Source organism: Sorex fumeus, unplaced genomic scaffold (assembly GCF_029834395.1).
Source record: "Sorex fumeus unplaced genomic scaffold, SorFum_2.1 ptg000024l, whole genome shotgun sequence".
In the NCBI taxonomy this organism is placed as follows: domain Eukaryota; kingdom Metazoa; phylum Chordata; class Mammalia; order Eulipotyphla; family Soricidae; genus Sorex; species Sorex fumeus.
The window spans coordinates 22,344,968-22,359,307 of record NW_026606081.1 but is presented as its reverse complement, the minus strand read 5'-3'; the positions used below and the strand labels follow the sequence as shown (position 1 = coordinate 22,359,307).

General features: G+C 56.7%; 1 protein-coding gene across 2 annotated transcripts; it reads left to right on the top strand.

The window, feature by feature from the left end:
- Positions 1-1,516: 1,516 nt before the first annotated feature.
- Positions 1,517-8,903, top strand: SHOX2 (SHOX homeobox 2). Of its 2 annotated transcripts, none has more exons than XM_056114201.1 (5): positions 1,517-1,912; positions 4,212-4,420; positions 6,697-6,754; positions 7,056-7,144; positions 8,553-8,903. In XM_056114201.1, the coding sequence occupies exons 1-5, from the start codon at positions 1,576-1,578 to the stop codon at positions 8,844-8,846; spliced, it is 987 nt and encodes a 328-aa protein (XP_055970176.1). In that variant the 5' UTR covers positions 1,517-1,575; the 3' UTR covers positions 8,847-8,903. The 2 variants fall into 2 exon arrangements, with proteins under 2 accessions (XP_055970176.1, XP_055970177.1); XM_056114202.1 differs by having other exon boundaries at positions 1,519-1,912; positions 8,589-8,903.
- The last annotated feature ends 5,437 nt before the right edge of the window (positions 8,904-14,340 follow it).

Below are 14,340 nucleotides of genomic sequence, written 5' to 3'. Positions count from 1 at the left end.
CAAGTCGATGATTTTCTAACTCAAACGAAGGTAATCACTTGCTTTTCAGCACTAGAAAAACGGGGCAAGGATATCCCGGGGCTAGGGAGAGCCGCGGTCGTTTCTTGGGGCTGGAGGGCTGGGAGCTGAAAGGGGGTGAAGGAGTTTAGAGGGGCAGCGGTGAGGGTCGCCAGTCGTCAGAGGAGACCCAGGCAAGTGGCCTTGGCCCAGGGCTGAGGAGACACTGAGCCCTGCCCGCAGCTGCCCACGCCTCAGGGGAGCAGGTCTGTGCGCCCAGGGTCTAGGGGCGCAGACGCCGGACCCCAATCCTGGGACTCCACTTCCCGGCGGGGGCAGCCAGGTAGGGCTCCAGATCGGAGGAAGTGGACTCGGGCGACCGCGGGCTCTGCGCCGTGCGGGGGCGCGGGGGGGCGGCGGGGGTGGGTGGGGGCGCGAGCTCGGACCCGGAGATGCGAGCTGCGCCGGCGGTGGAGCAGCCCAGCCCCGGAGGCGCAGCGCGGCGCCCGCAGAGCCCGACGCGGGCCGGGTACGGGGTGGCACGCGCGTCCGGACACCCGCTCGGTGCCCTCTGGCCACGCCCCGGCGCCGCGGGCCGGCTCCCTCCGTCGCACCAAGTCTTGACACCGAAGCCGACCCCGCGCCTAATGAGATGAACCAGGGAGTCTCGGCCAGCCCGACCTCGGCAGGGAGCGCGGGCGGCCGGGGACCCGCCGTCCCTTCAGCCCCGCAGTCCCTCCGCCCAGCCGGCCCGGCCCGGCACGGCCGCCAACTCCGGCCCCGCCAGCCCGCGGTCCAACTCCTCCCGTCCCCATCCCGGTCCCTCTGTCCACCCCCATCCCGCTCCCCTCTCTCCTCTCCCTCAGCCTCCGTGCGCATCTCTCCATCTCTCGCCCTCGCTCATCTCTCTCCGTCATCCCTCTTCTTCCAGCTCTCCCTCCGCACCTCTCTGCAGCCCTCGCCCCGTCTCTCTCCTTCTCCCACCCCTCTCCTTCCTCCCCTCTCCGCCGCCCCCCCTCCGCCCCCCGCCCCCGCCCCCCACCCGCAGGTAGCGGCGCGGGCGCTTCCCAGGAACGGGCTCCCCGCGAGCCGGGCAGGGGAGGTAATTGACTCGGAACCAGGGGCCCGCCCGTGCCAAGTATAAATAGTGAGACTTCAAGCGCAGCGTCGCTGTCAGATCTGAACTCTCCGCAGGAAGAATTGTCAAAGATCTTAACATCCAACAAGCGCGCCCGGGCCGGGAAGCCGCGGTCCGCGGCTCCCTCCGGCGGCCCCCGCCCCTGCCCTGCCCCCTTCCTCCTCCTCCTCCTCCTCCTCCTCCTCCTCCTCCTCCTCCTCCTCCTCCTCCTCCTCCTCCTCCTCCTCCTCTTCCTCCTCCTCCGGCCCCCTCCTCCTCCGACTTCTCTTTCTCCTTCTACTTCTCTCGCTTCTCCGCGCCTCCTCCTCCTCCCCCTCCCCTCCCCCTGCCCCATTGATGTGTTATCGCTGGGGGGGCTGGGGCAGTAAAAAAAGGAGGCGGAAAAAAGGCGCGGGGCTGGGCGGGGAGCGGGGGCGCGGGGCGGCCGGGCAGCGGCGGCGATGGAGGAACTCACGGCGTTCGTCTCCAAGTCCTTCGACCAGAAAGTGAAGGAGAAGAAGGAGGCCATCACGTACCGGGAGGTGCTGGAGAGCGGGCCGCTGCGCGGGGCCAAGGAGCCGCCCGGGGGCGCCGAGCCGGGCCGCGAGGAGCGCAGCAGCCCGGCAGTCCGGGCGGCCGGCGGAGGCGGCGGCGGGGGAGGCGGAGGCGCAGGAGGCGGAGGCGCAGGAGGAGGAGCGGCGGGCGCGGGCGCTGGCGGCGGGCGCTCTCCCGCCCGGGAGCTGGACATGGGCGCCGCCGAGCGCAGCCGGGAGCCGGGCAGCCCGCGGCTCACCGAGGGTAACGCCCGGCGCGGGGAGCACTCGGGGGCCCCGGGGAAGCCCCGCGCGCGCCCCGCCGGGGCGGGAGTCCGGGCCGGGGGCGCGATCATGGGTGGGGTCCGAGGGCGCGCGGCGCGGGGGGCTGCGGAGGGGCGGGGGTGCGCGCGCCCTCCGCGCCCCACCCCGCCGGGGCCCGGCCGGCCGCGCGGGGGAAGTTCGGGGGGACCCGGCCGCGGGCGGGGTGCGGGCGGCGAGCCTGGAGCCGCGAGTTCTACGGACGCCTCCTCGGAGGCCCGGGGCTGGGGGAAACTGGCGAGAGAGGACTTTGCCCTCTCGGGTCGTCTGGGGGTTGCGGCGCTCTGGACTGAACCCCTGGGATTCCGCCGAGACCCGGGACTCCTGGGTCTCAGGGCCCAAACTTGCCCTTTTCCGAGCGCAGAACGCAGGAGGAGGCCCAGGCCGGCGACTGGCTTCTCCCGGGAGGAGCTTTCCGGCTCCGTTTTGGGGGGCGAGGGGGTTGTTTTCGATCTTTGAACAATCGGATCCCTGCTTCGCATCGTCCAGTGCTCTGCCGGTGGTGCTGGGGGTTGCTTTTCGGTTTAGGGGTCGGGGGATCCCTCGGTGCCCGCGAAGTGTTAGGAAACGGCTTTATCTCCGTAGTGGCACGTCCTGTGCCCATTCAAAGGAGTTCAACAATAAAATTAATTTGGCACTCGGTGCCTGCAGGCACTGGTGCGCTGCCATATTTTTCCAATTAAGAAAATATGTGACATGCGTAGAATCACATATTTAAGCAAGCAATTAAGTTGTTTATAACACGGTCTGTTCCTGTTTAGGCCAATACGTGGAAATCGGGGGGCGAGATGGAGATTATATTAAGTCTATTAATCAACTGGAATTGTGGACATCTTTCTCTTTGAAGCCTCAAAAGTTTGGGAGGCACCCTCTGTGGTCGCCAGGAAATAGACAAAGCCTGCGCCCCTCAGCAGCCTCTGAGGGTGCGTTTTCATATTTAAATTTCTCTTCAATATCGGTGGAAATATTTGCCTATTGATTTGGCTCCAGCTGTTGGCGCTCAGGCCCTCGTCCAGTTCTTTCCCCAGTGGAGGAAGGGCAGATGTCCACTGAGCGGACGGGGCGACGCAGGAGCGCGGCGCCGCGTGGACCGCGGGGCTAGAGCGCAGGGCCGGGCGCTGCGGTGGACACGCCGCGCGCACGCCCGGGCCCAGGTCCTTCTCAATTCGGGAAACGCTGGTGGAACAGTTAGGCCGCGGCGGGCCGGGTCGCTCCCAGGGCCTCGCCGGCCTGCTTAGCTGTTAGGCTCAGAGCGGTGCTCGTTTTCTTCTGCAAGCGGGCGCTGAGGGGACGGGTTTTAAGAGTCTGGCGATAGGGATCCTGGGCGGGGGAGAGTCCGCAAAGCGTCTCCACTCTCCAAAGGCACCTCTGACACCTTCAAAGGCTCGACTCAGCGGCGCGCCCGCGGAAGACGCGGGATGGAGAGGGGCTTGGGGTCCGCGGGTGGCGGCGGGCTCCCGGGCCCAGGACCCCGGCCTAGATGTGAGGAGCCCCCCGGGGTGTCTCCGGCTGCTGACTCGCGCGGACTGCCCTGTTTGTTGTTTTAATGGGGGAGCAGGAAGGAAGGAAAAAGACCCGAAAGTCGCGCGGGCGCGTGCAGAACGCCAGGCAGGGGGGAAGAGGCATCTTTTATTAAACATCCGAGCTGCTGGATGCATGAAAAGGCTTCGAGCAACCAATAGAAACGGCGGGCCGGGAAGGTTCCTCTTGAACCTGTTGATCTCCGTGGGTTTCGGCGTGCGGGGTCGCGTCCGCCCCTCGGCGGCCAGGGAGAAGGGGCGCGAGCGCGGCCGGGCGCTCTGACCGCCTCCGAGGCCGTGTTTTCCGCCTCGCGCTCGGGGCCTGGCGCGCCCAGCCCTCCAGGCCGCGACCATGGCGTGGACGCCGCTGCCCGGCGGCCCCCGCGGCCTCCCACACCCGGCTGCCTCGTGGCCCGGCCGCTTGGAGAGAGACCGAGAGGAAGCGGCGCCCGCGCGGGCCCCCGGCGGCCGGGCCGCGCCCCGTGCCCCGACCCCGCGCGCGCGCGCGCCAGGGGCACGCGGCCGGCTCGGCGGGCAGCGGGCAGCGGGCTGGCCACCCCTTCCCCGGGGGCTCTCGGCGCGTCTCGGGAGGATGAGGGGCTGCGGAGGGCCCGGAGGTGGCAGCTAACGGGCTTTGCTGTTGTTTTCGTCCTTGTGTGTCCGCGCGCGTGTGTGTGCGTGCGCGTGGACGTGCGTGTGGCTTTGTTCGTCACGGCCCCCCAGTGTCGCCGGAGCTGAAGGATCGCAAAGAGGATGCGAAAGGGATGGAGGACGAAGGTCAGACCAAAATCAAGCAGCGGCGAAGTCGGACCAATTTCACCCTGGAACAACTCAATGAGCTCGAGCGGCTTTTCGACGAGACCCACTACCCGGACGCCTTCATGCGCGAGGAGCTGAGCCAGCGGCTGGGGCTGTCCGAGGCCCGCGTGCAGGTACCGCGCCGCCGGGGCCGGGGGCGGCCGAGGCCGCAGGGATCAGCCGGCCGCTCGGCTTCCAGGGGCCGGGGAGAGGCAGGAAGGGCAGGGACGTCTTTAAGAGGGCTCGCGTTTTCCAGAGTCTATCCCAGCCCTTTCCCCCCTCGTCCCAACATATGTTCCCAGGACCAGCGCTGGGCTTGCTCCCAGAGTTTCTATAAACCACACCCCCTCGCCTCACGACGCCTTTAATGTGGTTTAATCCTAATGGGCCTACTTTTATAAGCCTTTAAAAAAAAAAAACCACAGAAAGCGTTTTATCTTCTGGATGCCTTAAAAGTTACAGCGAAGATTTGGTGCGCCCCTAGTTGAGTTTCCTTGAGGGTCTGCGCTGGGGTCTAGGTTTGCCAAGCGGATGTGCCAATTAGGTTTATAGATGTAAAGACTATAAAGAAAATTAGCAACTGTTAAGTGCAGAAATTTACAGTCGGTTCTTGGCGGGGCTCAGACTCCGATGTGGAAAGCGGAGAAATGAATGTGTTAGTGCCTCTTTGTTCTCTCTGATAACCTTCACAACGAACTCGAACCTACAGAAACTCCAGTGAACAGGACTCTCCTAGCCTCACCCAGGCATTTCCAAAATCTGACCCCCTAATGAAGTTAGAATTGGAGCAAATTTTCTGGGCTGGTAGTGGGTGGGGAAAAAAAGGCAAAAGTAGGTTGGGGAGGGGGAAGGGGGCAGCCGCCAGGCTAAGGGGGAACATAATATTCGTCTGTATCATTGAGCTTTTTGGAGCATACATTTAAATGTTTCAAATTGTATTTCCGCCGAAATAATAAAATAAGAGAAAATGATGGTCATTATTTGTTTGAACACATGGAGCAGTTTTAGGCCTGAGCATATGCAGCTGTTGCTGAGTATCACTGTAACAGATATCCTGGATCTCTGGGCGCAGAGACCACCATCTGCAGTGAACGAGGCAATTCTTAGGGGGCTTCCCTGCCTCTTGTAATAGGATCAGGACAAAAACGGAGCAGTGCCGTTGAAGGAGAAAAGTAAAATAGGCAGCCCTGGCCGTGGGCTTAGCAGCCAAGCTGCCTTTTCAAGCCTCCCCAGCTCTCTGTGCATCCAGCCCTCCAGAGGATCCCTGACCCCTTTAAGACACGATGATAATTATGACGGTTATGAGCATTTGTATCTTAGTCCCATCTCTTCTAGGGGAAAAAAAAGAGGCAGGAAGCCTCAGGCCATGTGTTCTGCCCGGACTGGCACCCTGGTGGGAGGCTAACCCCCTTCTAACACACTAAATTGCAGGGGGTGAAAAAAAAAAGACTTTTTTTTTTTTTTTAAGATTTACGTTGCTTGAAAAAAGGCTCCGAGGCCTTATTTTACTTTCACGGTTCTTAAAAACATGAAATTGTGAGCCAGTCTACATGCTGGAGTCCTAGAGTATGAAAGCGAAATCAGTTGTACTCTCTCTAAAAGTTGGCAAGTTTATTTAAGAAGGTGGTGTTTGTGAGATTGTGGTGTTCCCAGGTTTACTTAATCCCAAGCCTATCCCACTTCTTCCTTGTTTTTTTTTTCTCCTAAAAAGTGAATTTTATTGCTGGGGTGTTTGTTTATTTTCCTCTTGCTTCTATTTAAATTCTAGACCTATTTTCTGGATACTTCCCTACTGTCCTAACTGCGGGCTGCAGCTTTTTTTATGCAGGAACAAATTAGATTATCATGATAATGGCCATTATTCAGCCACTGGGCCCTCTCTGCCACACCAAAACACAGATATTCCAAACTTCTCTTTAGAGGGACTTTTCGACACTAATCACTTTTTCTTCTATTATCCCCCACCCCAAAACTATTAGTTTTGGTATTTATTTTTTCTTGAGGATGAAGCTAATTAATATTACAGGCTATTAATGAGCACATTCTTCTCAGGTCTTGCTGGGGACACATCTAAGCCCATTATCACTTTGGTATGGGATAACAGGCGGCATTTTTGAGAGCTTGGGGACTCTCTAATGTGGAAACATGAGACTCTGGCTAGTGGCAATTTATCACGAAACAATTTATCTTGCAAAAGCCTGGAAAAATTGTTCTATTTTGGTCATATCTGTGCATTTTTAATTTTGAAAAACTGAGATTGTTCTATAGAAAATTCAAGGATGGCTTGCTATAACTCTCCCATTGTTGCCTAGAGCACTGTCTTTTCTGTCATACTTCTGTAAATAAAAAAAAAAACAAGAATTGAGGCATAATATTAAGCTTTATTTTTTTACCCCTCTCCAATTTGTAGGTTTGGTTTCAAAATCGAAGAGCTAAATGTAGAAAACAAGAAAACCAACTCCACAAAGGTATGTTTCTCTGATTCAAAGAAAAAAAGCAAAAAATAGTTGCATAGTTAGAGTAAAAAAGAAAGTGGGGGAGGTGCATTGTTTCAAAGAAAGGAAGGACTGGTAGGGCTTCAGCAGCAGCCCGATTTAATAGCCACACCTCAGGCAGTCCTGAGCACCTGTGCGGGAGTCCCTGGTGGTCACTGCATGAGACAGCCTGGAGGGAGGGCGTCTTCCCTTTCCTCTGGGCGCCAGTGTGAGTACGGGGAGAGCAGGGTCCCAGATGTCTGCTCCACTAACTCCCCTGCCCTGCTTTCCACAGGAGTCCTCATAGGGGCAGCCAGCCAGTTTGAAGCGTGTCGAGTTGCGCCCTATGTGAACGTGGGCGCCCTGCGGATGCCCTTCCAGCAGGCAAGTGCACTCACCCTCACCGCCTTGTAGCCGCAGACACGAACCACCTGGGTGTTTGCTTGAACTGCTGACCCTCCCCTCTCCGAGCCCCATGGGATTGTGTCCACCCAGCAGGGGGATCTGTCTTGAGATAATGTGGGGAACCTGCTATAGAGTCACACCCCCACCTCCCAGCGTCCTTCCGGCCTCCCGGGAGGGAACCCCCACAAAGGCCTGAGGGCAGCAAGTGGTCCTGTACAAAATGCACTAAAGATCACTCTTGGGAAGCGGAAGGAAAAGCCTTTTGATTCCAGTGTTGTCGTCAGTCCTGAGCTGTTCCAGGGTGACTCCCTAAATATTTGTCTAGCTCTTTTCTCCGTCTTTATAACAGAAAATGTCTCTGATGGGAGAAAAAGAAAATATAAGTGCTACCAATTCAAACCTGGTTTGCAAACATCTGTGAGGAAGCAGAGCCTTATTTCTCGGAGAGAGGGCAACCTCGTCAGCCCAGAGCACTCTCCTCTGCAGCCCCTTTCAGAGCTAGAAAGAGATTTGGAGGGGACAGCCAGGTGTGGTCACTTAAACCCCCCCCCAAGCCCCCTGTGCTGACAGCTCCCAAATCCCTAAGCCCAAAGGCGCATTTTTGCTCAGCCTGCCCTGACATTCCCTGTCCTCACTGGATCCCTGAGCCCCTCACCGTGGGAGTTCTGACGGAGTCTCAGTGGTCAGCACTTTCCATCAGGGTCCCATCAGGCGCACCCTGTGCTGAGGTGCAGTGCCAGCCCTTCTTAACTCACTGATACCCTGGGGCGCGCTAGCATCCTGCTTCCAGATTGTGGAGCCAGAAACAAAGGGGTGGGGAACTTTGCAGGGGGGTGTCCTCCCCAGGCTCAGAAGGTGACAGCCAGCCCACAGGATTAGCACCAGCTGGCTGGTAACACTTAGAAATGCAGAATCTCATGCCTGCCCAGGTATTCTGGGGCTGCCAGGCTTAAAATGCTGGGATGGCACCCGTGGAGATGAGACACCCCTCAGAGACATGGAAAGTTCTGCAGTTTGCACCTTGCCCTTCTCTGTGTGTGGCTGTAGTGGCCGGGTAGCAGTAGAGCATCCCGGGAGGGGGAGCCCCCCGCCCCCCAAATATCATCTTTTCCCAGAGGGCAGGAAGGCCAAGCTTTAGCAGCATAACTGGGTGCGGTTGTGCTCTGGGCACCAGCTCCCTTGAGAGGGCCCATGTTCCCGCAGGTCAGGTCGGGGTCCTGGTTTAGGTCCTCAGCAGACCCGCGGGGTGGGGGTGGAGGGCACTGGAGTCTCCCCGCGGTGACCCTGACTCCGTTCCAGACGCCCCTTCCCGCCCTCCCCCCGCCTTCCTTCCCGCCAGAGCCGCTGCCGCCGTTAATGCTCTGTTTCTATTCTGTTGTCACCCTAGGATAGTCATTGCAACGTGACGCCCTTGTCCTTTCAGGTTCAGGCGCAGCTGCAGCTGGACAGCGCCGTGGCGCACGCGCACCACCACCTGCACCCGCACCTGGCCGCGCACGCGCCCTACATGATGTTCCCCGCGCCGCCCTTCGGACTCCCGCTGGCCACGCTGGCCGCAGACTCGGCCTCGGCAGCCTCGGTCGTGGCGGCCGCCGCCGCCGCCAAGACCACCAGCAAGAACTCCAGCATCGCCGATCTCAGACTGAAAGCCAAAAAGCACGCTGCGGCCCTGGGCCTGTGACCCGCGTGCTCCCGCGCCTGCCCGCCCGGAGCGACCCTCCCCCAGACGGCGCGCTCCACCAACGGCCCGCTGGGGAAGTGGACTCCCGCGCAGGAGGAAAAATCCTGTTGGGTAAAAAAATAAAAGAGTAAAGGAAAAAAAGAGAGAGAGAAAGTAGAAAAGACCAACCAGAGCGGGAAAAAAAACGAGAACTGTTTCGTGTTGCAAATTTTGTTTGGCAGAAGCTGATGCCGCCGGAGACCCAAGGAACAAAGAATCAAATGGTTCAAGTATTTTATACGTTTGAAAAGACAGACCCTGGACAAATGTGGAGCGAATGGGGAGGGATGGGCGTTTCCAGATTGCAGTGTGTGGGGGGTTTCTCTTTGGACGTGCTCGGGGCCGCCGGGGAAAGAGGTATACTGACTTGGAGGCTTCGCCGCCGGGCGCGTGCGGCGGGGAAACTCACAGGTTTGGAAATTGACTTTTTTTTTCTGCGAAGTTCACTTTAATATAAGAATTTTGAGAAGCGAGGCGGGCCTCCTTTCACGTTGAATCCGATGCTTTTGAGTTAAAATCACCACCACGGAAGGGCCAAGAGAGGGAAAACTCATCTGAAGAACGAGGAGAGAATCTACGGATGCAACGTGGGCGAAGGAAACAGGATGCCCCAGAAACTGATTTTGCTGGGAAATGGTGATGCGGCAGCGGCTGGCTGGCCTGACCCGGGCCAGAACTCCGAACATCCCAGTTTGCATGTTCCCCGTTTTCTGAGGTCGGCACTTCCCGCCGCCCGGCTCCCCCGCGCTGCTGGCTCCAAGCTCCTCTGGGCTCCCAAACAATACCCTACAATACCCACCGTCTGGAACTCTCCACCCCCTTTCCTGCCCAGTCTGGACCCCGGGGACCAAAGGGGGAACAGGAAGGAGGGAGATTCAAGCTCTGGCCTGGGCGGTGGCAGGAAAGGTGGAGAAAGGCTAGCGAGAAAGGACGGAGGCCCAGCGCTCCCGGCCCCCTGCCCCTGCGCCCTGGACTCCCCGTGCCTCGGCCCTGCGCTCCTTCTGTACCTCTCACCTGGTCCTCCTCGCTGACCCCTTGAAATGCTGTCTGAGAACTCTGAGCTCTGCGTGTCCTCTCTGTCCCTTCGCACTCACCCACCCAGCTAGATACAAGCGCTAGGCTTGTGTAAAATATGTGGATACACTCGAACAAAGTTTATTTTCGCTATAATGTGTGAGCTGACGGTTGACTTGGGCGTTTGCATTTTATCCCACGAAGGTGTATATTCCAGCGGTTTTCTGTTTGCTTGTTTGTTTTCCATCCACGTATGCTATTTAAACGGGGGTGCCCGGGACTGAGCTAGCTGGCACCCCAGTCTCTAGGCCTCCTTAGGGTTAACTGGGGTTTTTCCTTCTGATTCACAAGAAAGAGGAAAAGCTCCTTTAACTGAACTCTGGTATGCGGTTGAGCTTTGTAACTATTTGTTCTCCATGAAAACAAGATTATTTATATTTGCCATATTTTTTCTAGTGTATTAAGTTATTTTAAACGAAAGAAGATGCTGTTATTTCATGGCGTGTTTTGTCGGTACAAAAGGTTTCGGTTTCACCTCTGTTAAGCCTTTTAAATAAGTGCCAAGTTATTCATCGAAGACACTTTGCGATCAAAATTGAATGAAAATAGTATTGTTTCATTTGATGGGGTTCGCTTCATCTTTGTTCCTGTGACTATTAAACTGCCGGGACAGTCCCTGTGCCTGCGTCCCCGACTCTGTCTCTTTCCAACCGAACGACCGAGGCGCGGGCTCCCTGGCCTGCGCCCCTGCGCCCGGCCTGTCCCTCGCGGGGGAGGCGGATCGATAGGGGAGCAGATGCCATGTGGAAGGCCAGGCGGTATCTGCTCCTGCATCACCACTGTCGTCCCGGAAGTCTTCCTGGGGACGTGGGGGGGTGGGGGGGGCTGACCTGGACCGCCAGTCCCCGAGCCCGGCCAGGGCCGGGCTCTGCCTGGCGGGGTGGCCGCCCTGGGGAGCCGCGCGGGGGAGGCCCAGTCCCCCGGGAGGAAGGACCCCGCACCCCTCTCCAGGCTGGCGCTGCATTCGATGGGTTTAAGGCTGGAAACCCGTGAGGACGCGCCCCGGTCTCGGTCTCGGCGGCTCCATCCCGTTCCCGGAGCCCTGGGGCGCCGCCCTGACCGGGCTCCCTCCGGGCCGGACCGCCGCCCCACGCACGCTCTTGGAGCAGCGGGGTAAAGCCGCCTGACCCGTGTCCCCAAGTCCCCCCGTGGGTCAGAGGACGCCTCCCCCTCCCCGGGCTGCCGGTGTCTGGGTGGACTGGGAAGTCCCGCAGCGCCCTGAGGCCTGGAGGGCAGAGCGCCCGCGGTGCAGCGCCCAGATGCGGCTGGGAAGTGCCCGGGGGTGCCCGGGGTGCGAGGAGCTGGCGCAGCCCCAGGAGGGGCGCTCGGGGCGGGTAGAGGCGCAGCGTCCGCCCGGAAGGGACCACCGCGCTCCCCCCACCCCGCGCGCCAGAGGGTTCCCCAGGAGGTCCCGCTGTGAATCCAGATCAAGCCCAGCCTCGGGTCGTTTGGGCTGAAATTCAACCATGTAACAACTAATTTAAAAACCTGCCCCCCCCCCGCCCCCGTCTTTCAGGGATGTGGAAAAGGCGGTAAATGGCCGAGTGGGTCCCGCCCGACGCTGAACCCACGACTCGCCGTTCCGCGGGCCCCTCCCGCCCCGGGGGGGGGGAGGACTTTTGGGGCCCCTCACATGGTAATACTTTTCCCGTACTGTCATGCTCAAATTTCCCAACGATTTTGATTTCTGAAAAATGCCCTTTTGGCTTCAGTGACACGGGATCCTGGTATTATTTTCACAAATCAGTTCCCATCATAAATGCAAACATTTGCAATAAGATCTCAAGCTTGTTTGTTTTATGTAACCTCAAGTACTTGACAATGTTAAACACCGGGGCGAGTCTGTGAAATCGGTTTAATGTGTGAGAGGGAATTAGAGGATCTCTCCTTTTCATCACATCAAGCATTTTACAGGGTTTTCATTGTCAGTCTCCCAACTTTTAAACAACCTCACAATGGACTATTAATTTTTGAGTCATTCTGCTCAAAAATAATTACTAAAGTTCTATCCTGCTTTAATTAAATGTATCTGGGCAGCAGGAAAGGGGTATTTATTCGACATCGAGAAGGGGCAATTGTTCTAAATGCTAGGTTATCTTAAATTATTATAGCTCAAATATAAATAAAGTCTGCTCATTTCAAGGGGGGGCTCTGGTGAGTCTGAGAACGATTTCTTAATGTGGAATAGGAAGAGTCCAAGTGCATGAAAGGAAGGAATGGCACAAACCCAGAAATAATCAGCATGTCACTCTAATGAGAGTGTTAACTTATGGTTAATTTATTCAAGGTAGGTTTTTTTTTCCCATTTCATATGGAATCTCTTATTATGACCTGCCTGGATATTGTGACGCTTGTTCTTCTCAACCTAATTTATAGAAGCTCCTGATATACATAATTCATAACTCCTGTTGATATATGTATACGCACACCAAATCATAAGCCTTCACAATATGTTTACCAGCGTGTTTTCAAGATGCCTGAAATAAAAAACATGAAAAGGGTTTTCTTTTCAAACACCACGTGGAATGCCAATACTTGCCCTCTGTGTGAAGAAAAAGTAATTGAAAATTAAAAATTAAAAAGGATTAGATAATTTTCAACCTCGATATAGAGTGAGCGCTGAAAGAGTTGAGACGGGGAACAATCTGGTAGAAGAAATGGGAAATCTCCAAGGAAGGCTCACAGATGCGAGGACAGAAGACTCTCGTACCCAGGCAATCTATTCTGTCTCTAATTCATAAAACAAAAAGTTCTTAAGTCTTGGGGTATTTTGTTCTGGGTATTTTATGCGTCAGTCAAGGTAAGCGCCGCATCTGCCTTCAGTTCTGGAAAATTTAGTACAGTACTTACAGGGGTTTCTCGTGGCACCCGGAGAGGGTTTTAGAACACAATCAGATACATCACGCGTGGAGGAGTGGACCTGTCCAAGCTGTCCTGCCCTGCCCAGCCCAGCTGGCTCAGTGCCTCTGGCAGGAAGGTCGGGAGATTCTCCACCGGGCACCCGTGTGCATGTGCGTGCAAATTCAGTTTCTCAGAGGCAGCCCTCCTGGGACTGAAGCTCACCCCTGCCACGCGCCCATCCAGTCACCTGAGCTGGGTTCAGATCTCCATGCCTCAGTTTCCCCAACTGTAAAATGGGGATTCGTCTTTTCTCAAATTTTGGGCCACATCTGGCAGTGCTCAGGGCTAACTCCGGGCTCTGCACTCAGGGGTCACTCCTGGGGGGCTTGGGGGACCATATAAAGAGCCAGGGTCAGATCCAGGTGAGCGCCCTACCTACCTGCTGGTCCCTCCTATTAATTTATGGGAATGTTTGGAGGATTTGTCAGGAGCCCAAGAACAGCGCTTTGCAGGTGTCTGTGCTACCCAAGCTAAAGCAAAGGCCAGTGGGCCACACCTGGGGATGGGACAGAAACCTTAGAAGAAAAGGACAAAGTGGTGGCAACAAAAACCGCTCTCATCTGCCGCCGAGGGGACCGTCGGCTGCATGCGTCTGATTCCTGGAAAGGCTCAGCCCTGTGAACTGTGTCTGCAAGAGCTGCCAGGGGCCCTGCTGGGGGCCACGTGGTGCCACAGACACCACACAAGGGGGACAGAATAGTGGCACTTGCCCCGGGAGGGCTTCACTGTCCCTGGTCCAGTGCCAGGAAGTATGTGCACTTCCTGCTCCGCCAGACTCGCTCCGCATGCACGCACGCACACACACACACACACACATGCACACACATGTACACACACATACACACATACACACATACGCACACTCATGCACACACATATGCACACACATGTAAACGTACACACATGCACATACACACACGTACATGCACACACGCACATACACGTGCATACACATGTACCACACACGTCATATATGCTTATTATAAATAGCTTGCTTTGTTTTTAACAATGAAATTTGTTTAAAGATAAATGAAAAATTAATTCTAATTTTTGGCTTTGCAGCAACGCATTGTCCTGGCTCTGTGCTCAGGGGTCACTCCTGGCAGGCCTTGGGGAAGCATCTATGGCTACAGACACTGAACCTGGGGCAGTTGCGTGCAAGGCAAGTGCCTTGCCTGCTGTATTATCTCTTCGAGCTCATGCTTTATACACACATACATATATAAATATTAAATATATATATGTATATATATATATGAAATCACCTTTCTTGGAAGTGAGTGGGCTTCTAGAGGCATGGTGGAGTGATGCCCAGAGGTCAAGAAGACACAGTTAGTGCCAAATGCTGACCTTGTGTCCCCCGCACTGGGCCCACGTGCCTTTCCTTTGGCTATTCTTGTCGGCTGGACCTTAACAATATGACCCGAGTAACTCAGGCCACTGGCCGGGACACACTGTAAAGACACGTAGCAGGAGAAGG